The 16,551-nt window shown below is 33.8% G+C and overlaps 1 protein-coding gene across 1 annotated transcript in view; it reads left to right on the forward strand.

The window, feature by feature from the left end:
* LOC118189848 (tRNA (32-2'-O)-methyltransferase regulator THADA-like) overlaps positions 1-4,448 on the forward strand; it is a 119,256-nt gene extending 114,808 nt beyond the window's left edge. Inside the window, exons 38-39 of the mRNA XM_035360529.2 lie at positions 2,361-2,509; positions 3,924-4,448. Of these exons, the coding sequence (XP_035216420.1) occupies positions 2,361-2,509; positions 3,924-4,397 (623 nt within the window). The 3' untranslated portion in view covers positions 4,398-4,448. The remainder of the gene's footprint in view (positions 1-2,360; positions 2,510-3,923) is intronic.
* The last annotated feature ends 12,103 nt before the right edge of the window (positions 4,449-16,551 follow it).

The raw sequence follows: 16,551 nt of genomic DNA on the forward strand, positions 1-16,551 counted from the left end.
ATAAATTATAACTTTAAGTATAAAAATATTAAATTCAAGAAAGACTTTGTCAACAGTGGGATGAAATATTTTGCAATACCAAAATTATGTGAACATTTGGAACCAAGCACACTTTCTTACCTGCAAAATGTTGGAGATGCCAGTGGATTTTAAATCAATCATAATTTAAATAGCTGACAGCCTAGGCAGAAGAAAGTGTACCCTACCACTTGATGCTCAGAAATTTAATTTATTCATAATGGAAGTGTTAAAAGCATTTGTAGGAATTTAGTTTATTTACATGAAAATCAGAATCTTCATCTTTCAAAGATATAAATAAATCTTATTACTTTTGTTTCTATTTTCTTCACCAGGTGCAGATATCACCTTGATTTTTCTATTATCTTGATCACTTTGCAGTAAAATATTACTGTTTAATATCAGAATTTGTGCACTTGAGTCAATAATAGCATCAATTTTTTTATTTTCAAATAGTATTTTCACATGTTGCAGAGACTGAATTTCAACTTTTTTGGTCGATGTATTCTGTATTGATTTTGGCTACAACAACATCAGTTTTCTATAATGTACTAGTTTTATTCTGATTTTCAGGTTTAAATTTTTTCTGACAATTTTTAGCCACATGTTGGAAAGATCCACAAATATAATTACCTTTATTTTGGGACAAAACATCTGGGTTTTATGGGGGTATGTAGTGATTTCTTTTGGTCTCAATATTTTTCGTTTTCAGAGAATATTTACCAGTCTCATTTAAAGATTTTCTTTTGCAAGAAAAGAATGTATCACAAATTTTTTTAGTTTCCACAGGTATTAACCAACTGTCTCATGATCAAGAGTTTGCATCAATTTAATTGCATTTAAATCATTCACATTCCTTAACGTGCAATAATACACTATGCCATTTACAGAGCTGCAAACTGTGTGTGTTTTCCCTGACTGGCATTTAGCTTTTCAAAAAATATGTAAACATACTTGAGCAGTTGGCTGATATTCTTTTTTTTAAGATTTCATTCTTAAATACTTCGTAATTTTTGGCATTTCCAGTAACATAAATCAAAGCATTTGGTGCATTTTTCACTTTTCTGACCCATTTTTAATCTTAAATGCTCATTCCAGTGAAGAGAAATAAAGTGTCCATGATTCTTATCAAGTTAGAATGGATATCGTTAAAGTTTTTATGCTCTTAATTAAATTTTCTAACAGTATGTTTTCTGAGAGGTTAGAATTACATAAAATCGTGTGATTTCTATTTTGTGTGATTCTATTTTTTTCAATCTTGAGTGGATTTTCTATCATCAATTATGGATATAAGCATTGATTTGATCAACTGTTAATAACTTTATCTTTCAGTTCCATGAATTTAAGACTTTCAACAGCATCCTCATCTAATCTTTAGCCAATAGCAACAAATCTTGTTTTTTGAGACCTTTAACAGTGAACATTTTGTGATTTTATTATGCTTTTTTAAAATATCATTTATTACTTCAAATTATTATAGTAACTTCTAATTTATCTCACTGTACATTTTTTGTAACTATAATATGCAATCAGAGTTTCTTTAAAAGTAATCGGTAAGCTTAAATCACTTATCTTTTCTCAGTTGAGACATACAGTTTCGATTCACATCCTACTGTATCAACATAAGCTTAATTTGTGATATCTTGTATGCAGTCAATGATAACAAGATTAATCTTTTTCATTTCTTTACTACACACTACATAGCTTATATACACTTAAAAAAACCTATACAAACAGAAACAGAATTGCTGGTTACATAGTTTGATCTATTGAACATCCGGCTTTTCCTGTGAGTCAATCTCCTATTCATATTTTACCTTCTTCTAGAGGGCAGTACTTACATTTGAGATTAAAGTTTAGGAGGACCAGGCAGTATATATATAATAATAAAACTAATTAAATTAAAACTTATAATTTATATTAGTATATTTTTAAATGCTAGGCTTTGAATACAGTCTAGCATTTAAAAATATACCTTTATTTTAAAGGTAAGCTTTCATAATGCCGGTTTTGAAGGTAAGTATTGGTTTCAAAGGTCAGCTTTAAGTAAAGAAGAAAATCATTTTGCATTTGGAGCAGTGTGGTAATCTCCTTTTAAGAAATGTAAAGTTTTTTAAAAAAACTGCAACTGTTAATGAAAAAATTACACTAGTAATTGTTTTGGTTAAAATTTTCCAGTTAAAACAGTTTTGAAATTTATTCTTTATGAAGTTTGATAATTACACAAGGTGTTATGAGTAAGCTGTTACATATGTGTCATGAAAATTTTGGATGTTGCAATGCTTGCATGAAATATCATTTTACTTTTTTATTTTTTAATATTGTATATGTTTTTAATACAGATACAAGAATTTTATGTTTTGTTCCCTGTGTTGCTCTGGATGATATGATGGTATTGTTCTTGAAAGCAAATTCTGCTTTGCCAAGTTACTGCATCAGTATGCTTCTCAACTGGATGCTTTCTTGTCAGATGGACTCTTTTGACAACATGGTATATTTTAACATTATTGAATTCCTCCCTTTATTTTAGTTTCCGTAGATAAGAAAGCAGTTTATCTTTAGCTAGTGAATTAATGTATTATGTAATTTTTTGTAATAAAATATTTTTGTCATAAATATATTTTTAGTAATAAAAATAAATATTTTTTGTAATAAATTTTGTAATTTGTAATTTTTTGTAATAAATTTTGTAATTTGTAATTTTTTTGTAATGTATAGATTTTTTGTAATAAATAATAATTATGTGATTTTTTGTAAATAATATTTTTGTATATAAATGTAAATTTTTTAAATAATTTTTTTAAATTTAAAAATATTAACTTTAAGTAATAAAATATATATTTTTTCAAAATAATTGTCTTATAAGCACAGTAATTTAAGACCATTGTAAACTGTGAGAATAAAACATAAAATTTTGTTAATGAGTCAAAATAAAATAAAAAATTTTTAGGTAGGAAAACTTTTTGATTTGTTTTTTGTTTTTGTTTGCCAAACAGAAAATTTCTTCACTGCTTGGGCACTATAATTTCAAATAAGAAGCCAATAGAAGCAATTCTTAAATAATTGAGTTATTGATTAAAAAAACACTCCCCCTATTTTTAAAGAGTATCAAATTTTAAATAGGAAGAAATAAAGTAAAAGGTTTGATTCTACTCTAGAATTATAACTGAATTTATTATGTATAATTAAGATTCAAAATTGAATTTTGAGGTCAAAAGTGAGCTGATTTACAGTCTGAACTGAATTTATAATAAAACAGTGAAAAGAGAGATTATTTCTTCAATTTCAAAGCATGAAAAATTACACATGGTAAAATCTAGATATTTTATTTCTTTTTCCTTTCATAGTGCTTTCATAGTTTTAGAGTCATGTTCTGTTATTAGGAATTTTAGTGCTACCTTAATTAAACCATTTCTAATAAATTCATTGGCAAAAAGTTCTTGTCATTTTTTTTCTTTTCCCTCAGTCAGTATTTGGGCATGGTTTACTCTCAATACTGAAGCAGAAATTCTTTTTTTTTTTTTTTTTTTTTTTTTTTACCTCTCTTTGAAACACATCTAACATTCTGTTTAAATTAGCACTAATATGCTATTCAAATCAATCATTTATCAGAGTTGATTATCTTCATATAAAGGTAGTAATTTATTACTTGTATGTTCTAATTATTTTCCTTTATTTAGTCATGTGTTAAATTTTAATGCAAAAATCGTAAAATTTGTGAGTTTTTATTTGGTACTCAGTTGCTTTATTTATTTTATACTTTTAAAAGACATCCATAATTTACATTGAGTTAAATAACAGATTGTAAAAGTATGTTTAACATTGAGAATATAAAATAAAATAAAATAAAAACTTTTATTTAGAAATTGTGATAACCATGCATTTCATGTTTTGTATATTTTTAGAGAGATGAGCAACCATTTGACAAAGGAGAAATGAATGTTTTTGCAGAAGATCTATTAATTACAAAACTTGCATCAAAACATATATCTGAGTACTTTAATTCCTTGAAGGAAGATGAATGTTTTATCTTAACTGATAAAATATCTTGTTGGAAATCTCAGACACAGAAGACACAATATACTTTAAGTGATGCTTTGAATTTTTGTGTTTCAGATGCAAATGCAATTGCTGAGCATATTATTAATCGCAAAGTATTATCTCCGTTTATAGATAGTCTTTTTGAACAGGACATTGTTCAGATATGTCAGCGAATTCAAGCTATAATTAGTCTTGTTCCTTTCTCAAAAACATTGTCGGGTTTCAAAAGCCAAGCAAAGAAATTAATAGAAAGTATTGAAAAACTTAATTATAGGACGTTTTATTTTGATAGTGTTCTAAGTAAGTTGCATCTCTGTATAGAAGCAATTAATGATTGACTGTTTTTCCCTGATTCTAATTTTAAATAAAGAATATATTTTTACAAAGAATGTGTTGGGAAGCTTATAGTTTAATGTATGTAACTGTGTGTATGTGTCTATTCACTCAAATCCCATTTTACTAGGATAATACCAAGACTGATGTCTGTGGTTAATTCAAAATGGCAGCTAATCTGAAAGCAGTTAAAAGCATATGTAAGAGTAATAACTCATATTAATAACAAGCTATAACAAAAAAATTCTGTTAATAATTTATCTATTTTTTCAATCAACTTGATGTGTATAATAAGTTTATTTATCTATGTAAATTAAATCTGTATTCAAAATAAAAAGAACATACTACAAATAACAGAAAAATAAACATCATTAAAAAGGGAGAAATTAACATGTTGAGCATTAATTTCTTCAAACTTTTTGTCATCTTTTCTATTTAGTCTAGGTGTTCAAGTTCACTGATATTTTTCAAAATAGTTTGATATGTTATTAAAAATTACAAATTTAAATTATTAATAAATATATTTTTCCCTTTCAGATCACACAATTTGTTAAGAAATTAGAAAAGTATTATTTATAAAAAGTAAATTAAAGCTTTTAAGATATATTTTAAGATTTGATATATTTTAGTATTTTTAAGAACTTGCTATTTGCAGTTTTGCATGCAGATAGATTAAAAATCTTAATGTTTTGTACACTGGCAACACATGACAATCACATTGATGAGAGAAAAGTGGTTAATAATAATAAAGGCATACTACATAAAATTAGTAGTAGGTAGTAATTTTAGGTAGTTTGCATTTGAAAAAGTCTCATATATGACATTTCGATCATTAAGACTTCCTGCTACGCGGCATGCAAATGATTATTCTGTTACAAATACATTTTATTATCATTAGAAATACTTTTATTAGTTAAAGATAATGGAAAAGATGGTGGAAATTTTTATAAAAAGATAATGGAAATTTTTATAAAAATTATCAGTGATGATGTGGAATGTGATCTACAACTTTTATTTATGTATTTAATTTGTAGATGGTACCACTAAACCACTATTTTTAACTATGAAAATAAATACAAAAAATTAAGAATATGCTCTAAAACATAAAAAGCAGCACATCAAGAAGGAATTATCCGAATGGAACAAAAATTGCATATGCCTGTACTTTATGATAGAATATACAAATGATTAATTTTTGGCAGCCCAAGATTAACTAGCTGGAGCTCCACTGCATTACAATGGAGCATGCCGATAATGTATAAAACAGAAGACATTCCAGTGCTAAGACATGATTTCCATGTCAATGTGGCTTCTTCAACCCACATGGACTGCATCATTGCCTTGTAGACAGTATGAGGATGTTACCATTTGGAGAGGATGCATAGGATGCATAAATGAACTAAAGGAAACAGGGTAGTCAAATTGCAAGATCGCTAGACATTTTGGGTGGGGTGTTACTATCATTCTACAATGTTGGCAGCAATGTGTGAACCATTGGCCATGCAGAGTGTCAAGAATATTGTGGTCAACAAGATCGATGACAGAATATGAGGATAGAGTGATTGTCTAGTTGACACTCTCAGACCCTGATGCATTCTTATATGTTGGCTAGCTCCACTATATGTGAAATCTATATTTTCAATTAAAGAAAAAGTGTTCTACCGCACCATGGAGCAGCATCGGCTGTGTTAGATGTCTCAGTATTGTATTGAAATTATTTTTGGTGTGAATGCCAAAAATTTTGATAACTACGAAGTTTTGATCTTACTACCTAATGAACATTTTGATAATTATGCACAGTACAAGTGAAATTGATTTACTAACCCAGGTTCAATTTACATATTTCTATTTACATTTCATTAGCTGGATCTGTCATGGACAAAAAATACATTTCGAAACAAAAACATTTTGTAGCTACAAAATTATTCATTTCTTTCTTCTTTTTAAAATATGTTTTCCTACATTCTGCTAGAATATATTAGAGTCACAATAACCATACAAATAAAAACTTTGTCCTAAACTCCTGAATAAATGTTTACCATTCAAATAAAATTCTACAACTAAAGAGTACTTATGACTGCCGACTTCAGGGTTCCTCACATTCAAGAAACAGAACAAATTTAGAAATGCAGTATGATGACTTTCTGACAGCCAGGCTGTGAATGAGCACATGTAATCTGTCCTTAACATAGTCACTTACAGTATGTAGAGATATTATGTATTTTTGGAAGCAGGAAAGATGAAAAATGAACAACACCTTCGGCAGGAATCGAACCACGGACCTCTTTAATATGCGCCCAGTGTGCAGACCACCACACCACGAAGGCATGCCATGAATCAATCAATCAATAAACTCTTATGCTGAACTGTCACTATTTTAAAAGCGATGTTCCCGACTCATGACATTTTTCCCATAAGGGCACATGACGTGGAACAGTTAGGGCGCGAAAGTGGGAGGAGTCGGAATTGAAAAAGGGGAGGTGACCAAAGTCACAAGGAGGAGATGGAACCATGATTGCCGCAAACAAATAGAGGCTAAGACTTAGTGGAAATCTGGAAGTATGGGTTCGTGATATGTGGTGGTGTGGTGTATTTAATTATGGCAAAGCACACTAGGGCTATCTGCCTAAGGGGAGGGATGCCTTCGTGGAGGACTTTCTAAGGGAAACTGGCTTGTATGCACGTTACACATGGGGAAAACCATGAAAACACCCATGCAGCCAGCTCGTTCGCGGGATTCGAACCTTGGACCGAACTACCAGTGTTCAGCGACTTTACCGCTCGGCCGCTGGTGGGCTCGTGATATGTAAGTGGCAGGAAAACAAAAGGATCACAATGAAATAATTTTAATACCAACATCTGATATCTTAAGAGTACATGAATACAAGAATAAAAATATGAAAATACTGATATACAAATAATATAAATACAAATAAGCGTAAATAAGAGAAAAATATTAACACTATATACAACATTTTGAAATCCTGTGCGATCTTAAGTAGGAAAGTTAGCGTCACGGGTGAGGTGGGCCGCTTACGGTCTGATAGTACTGTCCTCTTTCAGAGGTATATAATCGAAAACTTTGAAGCTTTGTAGAAAGTCACAGTTCAGTGCTTTATCGAAACAATTTCTTGTTCATTTTATGCAGGTAGTTTTCAACTTTTTCTAATTTAAGATCCCTATGTAGGGTATTGTTGGACACAAAATAATGTGCATTAGTGATGAGTCGCATAAATTTATTTTGTAATACTTGTAGCTTGTAAATGTCTTTTTCAGTGATGTCGCCCATGAGGGGGAGGCATAAGATAAAATAGGCCTTATTATGGCAGTATACAAATGTCTTTTTCGTGAAAGGTCAAGCTTTGAAGATTTGCCAAGTAAGGGTGCAAGATGATTCATGACATGGTGCAACTTACTTCTGACTTTAATAATGTGGTCTGATCTAAACTGTCTGTTTAAATCAGTGCCGAGATACGTGGCTTCTTTAACTGTAGGGGCTGCAATATTAAAAAATTTTAGGCTTCTTTTGGAAGGAGTTCTCAATTGCTTTTTATCGATTGCGATTTCTCTGCGTTAATGGCTATGCGCCATGTTTTGCAGCAATTTTTGATCTCAGGGGTGAATTTTTGCATGTTTTTAATAGCATTATCAGAGTTAAAGGATTTGATCGCAATCTCCGTGTCATCGGCGTAACATCCAAGGAAAAAATTTTCTTTGGTTCTCATTCTGGGGAAGTCTGCAACCTAGAAAATATATAGAACAGGACCTAGAACGGATCCTTGTGCGACGCCGGCATTGAGCTTTTTGCTGTCAGAGTTGTCTTTTCCAATGTTTACAAAGAAGTTTCTGTTCGTAGTAAAGTAGTGTATGAGCAAAAAAAGTCGAGAGAAATAAGCTTCTGAATAAGCCCCTCATGCCAGATGCGGTCGAAAGCTTTCGCCATGTCTAGCATGAGTAAGGCAACGGTCTGATTATTGTGTATGGCAGCGCCGACGAACTTTGCTAGTCTGACTAGCTGCTTTTGTGGTACTGAGTTTCTTTTGGAACCGAATTGCTCCAGGGGAATCTTGCAGAAATAGGGCTCTAGTCTTTTAAGAATCACTCTTTCAAAAATTTTACTGAAGCCTGGGAGTAGACTGATGGGTCTAAACCCATCAGTCTTTGTTATGTCTTTTCCCGGTTTGGGAAGCAGGATCACTTTTGCAGTCTTCCATTTTCCTGGGAAGTAGTTATTTTCGAGACATGTATTCAGTATGCTAGTAAGTTTTGCAATAATATTCAGTGGTAGATTTTTGATGGAGATGTTAGTAATCTCGTCAAAGCCAGGGGCTTTTCTGTTTTTTAGTCTGCGAATAATCTCTTGAATTTCTCTGGAAGAAGTATAGTCCGTTTTGTTTTTCACGTTGGGACCGCTAAGCCAGTCATTAACAAAATTGCAAGTATCATTAGCAAAATTGAGATTACAAGGATCCAAGTTGGGCCTGAATTGTTGTTCTAAGTGCAGTGCCATAACATCCGCTTTATCTTTGGTTGTCATGGCTATAGTATTATTTCCATACAGAGGTTTATTACATGCAGGTTTTCTTTTGAGATTTTTGGCAAATGTCCAGAATTCATTGTTAGGCTCATTAAAACTACTAATTTTTTCGTTCCATTTTTCTGTTCGGAAAGCGCTAATTTCTTTTCAGATATCTTTATTTAATTTATTTAGATTCCTTTTGATGCTGGGATCCCAGGATGTATCGTAACGTACCTTTTGCGTATTTTATTTCTATCTTTAATTTTGTCGCGAATTCTTCTCGGGAGTTTATCTGAGTCATAATCCCAGGGGATTTTCTTTGTGGCTGCATTATAAGCGATTTTGATACAATTAGTTAAATTATCTATCGCATGATCGATATCTTTTGTCGTCTTGAGGCTAGTGATATCCAGGGGATTATTAAGAATGGCGTCTTTAAATACTGCCCAGTTTGTACTTTTCTATGTTTTTTTCATTGCTTTTGTTGGTGCCTAAGGTGGCTTCAACTGGTATGTGATCAGAAGTCATTTCTATTTTCGTCTCCAAGTACATTGGGATGGAGGTAGTAGTCAGAAATACATCCACACCGGGGATTACTAGGGAGATACGTGTAGGAATTTGAAACGTAGAAATAGACTGGATTGTTATTAATAAAGTTATAAAGCTTCTCACCGTTGCAGTTAGATTTTCTACATCCCCATTCAACGTTCTTGGCATTTAAATCGCCAGCTAAAATAACGTGCTTATTGCTTGGGAATAAATTTTCCAAAATTTTCTTATCCAAAACACTTCTAGGCAGATTGTACAGTGCGACAATGTACACAATGCCATAAAGTGGGACTCGAACAGAAACATTGATAGACTCGTGTCCATTACTGCGGTCCTCGTTCATCAGACAAGACTGAAGGGTGTTCTTCACATAAATGGCGACCCCCCCACCTCTGTGACTCATACGAGCGCAACGATAATTTTAATATTAGAGCTAGGGCACGCAAACGTCTCTGTGATCATAGCTATACCTGTGCCATATGTAAGTAAAAAATCTTATAATTCATGAATTTTATTTTGCACGGCTCGTGCATTCCACGCCATGATCAAGATGGGAGCCTGATTAATTGTGTTGGACCCATTATCGTTGTTTGTAGAAGTGTTTTATTGATTGCTTTTATTAAGTTCTTTAACATGTTGCGTTAGCTGGAGAAATCCAGCGCTTTTGATGACTGTAACCAATTCAGGCAAGTCGAGTAAAACCTTTTTCTCCGCGCTTATAGTATCGGTATATATTCTTGCGGAAAGGGCTTTGGCGTAAGATTTGCCTTCAATTATTATATTAGAAAATGTTCTAGTTTTATCAATGTTGGGTTTCGGATATTTAATACAACCTTTATAACTTGAAGTGTGGTTTTGGCCGCAGTTTGCGCAGCATAATGGCTTGTCTTTATTATTTTTATCAGGACAGTCTTTAATTGTGTGTTTCTAACCGCATCTGACACATTTCGGCTCGTAGTTGCACCCTGCCTGGGTGTGATTGAAACCTTGGCACCGATAGCATTGTATCGGGCCTTGTCTGCCTCTGTATTCTACTACTTTGATGTCGAGATCACATAAATGAGTTTCATGATAAATTCGTATAGAAGTGTCATTTTTGGGAAGTGTGACGAGGAAAAGTGGAACCATGGTAACTTCTTTCCTCACGACGTCTCGACATCTGTTTTAAGTTAATTATGCTACAGCCAAATTCTTGTAATTCAGTCCTAATTTCTTCAATTTCAGTAAAGAGTAATAAACCATTAATGACTATTTTAAGATTTTTATCTTGCGGTAGTATATAAGAGTGGTGTTCCACTTTCAGTTCCTTTAATATCCTCATTATACCCTTATAACTTTCCAGACTGTTAGTGGTAACTTTTATCTCACCTTGTATTCTTTTTCTTATAAAATCAAATTTATGTTGGTGAAATATACCCTTTATACCCAGAGTAAATCTGGATTCCGTTAAAATAATCGGATGAAGTCTATAAGCCTTCTGCTCATTGACTACGGCAGTTTGGGCATTATGTGCATCGGATTTATTCTCTTCTGAGTCATTTAGCTGTGTATCAGCGGCCGTGCTGTCCATGTTTATGATTTCAGATTGTACATCATTATCTGCTGTAACTACATTACTTAATTGTACTTCAGTATTGTCATTATTCTGATTTTTAGCGATAATCGGTGATATTATCTGAGTGTGAGTATCAAGTTTAAATTTCTTAATACTCGCCCTGTTATACTTAGTTCTAACTGTTTTGTCGCCATATTTATGTTGTTTTTCATCCTCTGAACTTGTGTCTTCATCTAATGTTTTTTCGTGAGTATCACTCGTGTCATAATTATCATTAATATTTATTGGGCTTCTAGCCCTGTCATTCTCCTCTAGACTTTTACTTGCAGTGGGAAAATCCAGCGATTAGAAACGATGAGAAAATCCAGCGCCCGAATAATCGGAGTCTCACACCCCGGAATGAAGCCTGACACTATACACTTCACAGACGGATGTGTGGGTGAAGAACACACGAGGTCCCTGACAATCACCTGAAGCGAGAGCTTGGGGTAACTACGTGTGTTATCCAATCCAAAATAATCAAATTAAGTAAATTAAATTAAATTAATTTTATCTGGTTATTAGCAGAAAATCACTCAAAATACTTTAAAATGGCTAACTAGCGCGCTAGCCAGCAATCAGCCAATTTAGCATTTTCGTGTGAAAAATAATTCTGAATTTTGTTAAATAAGATCAAATACAAAATAAGTGAAAGCATAAATAACTTTCACAACTAATACAAACCGACGATTAGCATTTAAAAATGCTGATTCAATCAGATTCTAAAATGCACGTGATTGTACTATCGAATTGCGCAAGACGGACGTATACGCCGACAGGATCTGAGTGGCAGGCACAATCTCGAACGACGAACCTACTTCCTCCGCTGTCCCGGCTCCGAATCGGCATGCCATGAAGGCGGAAGAAATACCTTATATACTTCCCCTTTTAAAGGGCGATTGAGGTTTTTAGGGGATCCAATCGCCAAATCTTGGGCGTTGAGAATCATCATACAACACCCTTTTAGATCGGCCACCACTGTAGAGACATTAGGATTTTTTTGGAAGCAGGAAAGATGAAAAATGAACAACACCGCCGAGAATCGAACCCCGGACCTCTGGAATACGCGCCCAACATGCAGACCACCACACCACGAAGGCGGGAGAAATACCTTTTGTACATAACGCTGTTTGATATTGCTTACAGAGTGGAGCCATTTTCTCTCTTATGCTAAATATCAGTTCAGAACTGGTTCTTAAAGGTACATCAGAAACAGAAGCTGATATCTTATGGGTCCGGAATGTCTCTTTAGGCTTCGGCAACTGGAACATCTGTCGAGAACATTGCACAGTTTGTCTCATCTTCTCAGGCGTTTTATGAGTTCCTGTGTTCTTTTTACATTACACATTTATTCATTCAATACTGCTTGTCATCTTCCTCGAGGCTGAGACTGCTTTGCAAGTTTATTTCTATCTCACATATGCTGGAGAGTCGTCACCATAGTTCTCTGCTCTCTTCTTCATTGTCAATCTGTTTATTTCTAGACAATGTCAATAAATAGTTCTTTCTCCATTCACTCCGTGCACAACTTTCAGCCAATGATCTTTCTTTATTCGTAAATTGTCGAAATCATTTCTTGAAATGTAGAAACTGGAACACGTCACCTTAATCTAAAACTGCTGTCTCTATTCAAACAAGTAGCAGAAGGAAACTCACCGAGCTCTCCACTTTTAACAAAATCTATCTTTTTTTTTCTTCTTTATTTTTGCTAACTCTGCGTAAAACTCAAAACTAGCTGACGAAAAACTCTGAGCATCCAACTCAAAACAAGCAGCTGAAGGAAACTCTTAGCCGACCATCTTCGACAAAATCTACCTCCTTTTTTTCTTCTTCAGTTTTACCAACTTTGCATCCAACTGAAAACTAGTAGCTGACGAAAATTCTCACCATCCAACTCAGAACAAGTAGCTCAAGGAAAGTCTGACCCCCTTTCAACCAAATCTTCCTCATTTAACTTCTCGCCTAATTAACGTAACGATCAGACGTTGATTGATGATTGGATCAGACGCATAATTAACGATCAACGATTACAGCAACGATTGACGTAACCACGCCTCATCTCAAATTAATTGGTGAATCGCAGCCAATAATAACTCCGTAAAAGTTTGAGTAGGCGCCGCACATCCTTCTTTATTAACTTCGTGCGAAAACTTCAGGGTACTTTCCTCTTCCTGGGAAAAAAAAAAGCGAAAATCAACGCGCCCCAACAAAACGTCTCCTATGATGAACAATACATTTTTCTCTACGTATTCTGTTTGCATCACAGATCAAGCAATACATAACAAAGACTAGCACCAATATTCATTCAAGACTTATTTTACAAAGGTACCGCCTGCACAATAAACAGTCTAACCTACGAAGCATACACATCATCGCCATAAGAGTCTATCAAAAGGCTATTCCTGCAGACCACCCCGTGGCCAAGGTCTCATCAGGGAAAGGGAAACAATTTTATTGTCACTAGAACAAACACGGAAAGCAAAAGGTTCTTATTCTTTACCTCTTTAACTCGTATTTAAGCCCATAGTTTGGCGACCAATTTCCTGTATAGGAATCCATCGATAGAAAAGCCTCTGAGACCAGAATTGCTAGTAACATCTGTTAGCTCAGATAAACCGTAATGTGAATGGCCCTGTAGCCTTTCTTTTCATTCGACTCATGTGCTTTACAGGATAATGGCCTGCTGCGCACGGCATGCTTTTCTACTGCTTGTCTTTGTGCTTCTCCAATACTTCCCCGGCTGACGCGATCGCTAGATCCTTGCACCAGAGCACGTTTGGGCTCTGATGAGCAGGCCTCACCGACCTTCCTTGGTTCACGGAATCTAACTCGCTAATTGCAACGTGTATGGCAAGCAATCATGCTAGAAGGTGTCCACCAACTCTACAGTCAGTGCTCAGCTGGGTAGCTTGTATCAGGGGCAGAGGTGGTCTAACTACTTATTGATTCTCCCCCCTCTTGTAACGGTATTTGCTGAATAAAACATTCAGCTCCTATAAGCGTTTCGTTTTCAATTTCGTTTTCAATACATGTACACTGCGTACAATAAATAAATAAATAAATAAATAAAATTTGAAAGCTTTCAGATTTTATATCATTCTCCGAGAGGCCTTTCTTTTACATTTATACACAAATACATATTTCGAGAGCATTTGGGTAAAAATATTTGAAAACAGCTTATGCTTTTAATTTCCGATAGACAGTCTCTCGCGCTGGAGATAAAAATGTTTTGTTCCACCCAGTGCTACCACTGTTTACTTTGAAATCGTGGAGTTTTTAGTCAAAATTTCATTAAAGTTTTACAAAATATGAAATAGATGATATAACAAATTCAAAATTCGGGCTTCCAGGTGCCGATATTCGGATGGAGGACTAAGTTACTCAAAATTTGATGGCTCTATATACCGCTGTTTTTCCAGAATGCTAGAAACAGACATACATTAATGGAGATTCTTCATTATTTAATTTCTTTAAATGTAGTACAGGGCATTAATATTTAGTGACAACAGTTTGAAAAATGATGCAATGCTTTTAATGATTCGACGCAAAATCTTCCATTCTACTGTGCCAATTGACGAAATTTAACTTGCGTTTTTCATGTTTCGAAAGCGCGATATTCGATTTATATATAGCACCGTTCTAACATAGGCATTTTGACACAAAATCTGGCTTTTTCTGAAATGATATATCGATTTGTTTTCCATACTTCGATTCTATGACCTCGAATTATGCGTAAATATTAAATTTTGTAACTTTTCTGTGGAAGGGGTGGGGTAGTATTTTCAAAGAACTGGATTGCATTCAAAGCATTTAATTTTTCATTTCTGCGAATTCTGTATAACGAATTTATGGGCATAACGCAATGCATTTAGGAAAGAATCATAATAAGAATCTTATCTTGAACGTGAATCCAGATTCGAAATATTCGTGTTTCCCTTATCTCCATATTCTTATACTATTTTAAATTGCATATCTGTATTCATGCACGAAGTGTCGGTGCGATTTCCATTTTTGGATGCTTCATGGCATAGACGGCGCCATGTTAATGCGAGCCGGAGTTGTGAAATTGCATTCCTTTATGTCCCTTTTAACCGTTCTAAATCCAAAACCATTCAACCAAAGCAGATGGAGTAAAATCTGTGAAAGCGAACCATTTGGAACAAAAATTTCCTCCATCAGCTTGCATTCACTTCTCTTAGTAATTTGATACATGCCGCTCAAAGTTTTAACTGATTCACATCTAATCTGTATAAAAGTTTTCTGGAAATTATGTTCATTAACCTATTTTCATTGTTAAGAGCGCTATATTTTTCCTTTATTTCGTTGCAGAGTAGAAACTCAGTCTCGATATGCAGTTGTATCGCGGGTGTAAGTTATAATCTAAGATATATTTTCTCCTCTGAATGTGAATCAAAAAGCTTTAATATTTTACACTAGTTGAAAAGTATTGTTACGAATTTTGTACATACATGATTTTAGTGCGATCCTTTGTGAAATAGTTGTATTTTGCTGCGTAATGTAACATGGAAAATCTAAAGAGACGAGCTATGCCAGAAAAGTAAGAATACAGAGGCACGTGCATTTAACATTCAATAAATGGATATCTTGGAAATTTGGCGAGATATCGCCAAGCTGGCGATTTATTTTATTTGTGGCAGTTTATTTTATGGCGATTTATTTTGTCGTTAAGTTTAGCGAGAAATGGCCCAAAATCGTCAAATTTGGCAACATTTCGGTCCGGTCCCTGTATCACCAAAATAGATATTGTAATTGAATAAATGTAATCGATCACTAAATTATCTGCAACCGTATTTCTACCCTCATATTGCTTTCCAGTTATTTCAGGAAGCAGAAAGTACTAGACATATCTCGGACGCCCGATTGAAAACTCTGTAAGGCCGGTAATCATATAAATAGAAACCGAAACCTACCAGAAAAAGAACAATGCATCTACAAGAAACTAATGAATCAGAAAGCTATAGAATTACACGTGGTCTGGCAGTATTATTTAGTCCAGTAACCCTAACAGATCTGAAGCGAATTATCGTTATGTCTGAAACAACAAGAAAGTCGTGAGAAGGTTAAAAATAACATTTTTATTTAAAGAGGACTTAAAACACAAGGGCACTTTCTTGTAGTACAATATAACCACAACTCATGATGATGCAAATTAGGGCAGTCAAATTTAAGTTAAATATGGAACAGTAGCCAAAGACATCATACTAGAAGCTGGCTCATTAACTCTACCTAAGAGTCAGAATTAAAATGTCAGCAGCGAGAAACTGCAAGACCGAATGATTGCAACTATCAGAGTTACCAGGAAACTAAAAACGTAGCGCTCAGGCGATGCCAGAAAAAAAATCTCTGCTTTAAAATCCAAAAAATCTCAGTTTAAATACTCGCTACTCATTTACATTCTGGTGAGGAATAATTAAAAGAGAAACTATAGTAAAGACTGAAATTATAAATAACTTGTTAATCAATTAACATAAGCTTC

This window comes from Stegodyphus dumicola, chromosome 9 (assembly GCF_044657685.1).
Source record: "Stegodyphus dumicola isolate Sdum_Otavi_A_Nest chromosome 9, ASM4465768v1".
NCBI classification, from domain to species: Eukaryota; Metazoa; Arthropoda; class Arachnida; order Araneae; family Eresidae; genus Stegodyphus; species Stegodyphus dumicola.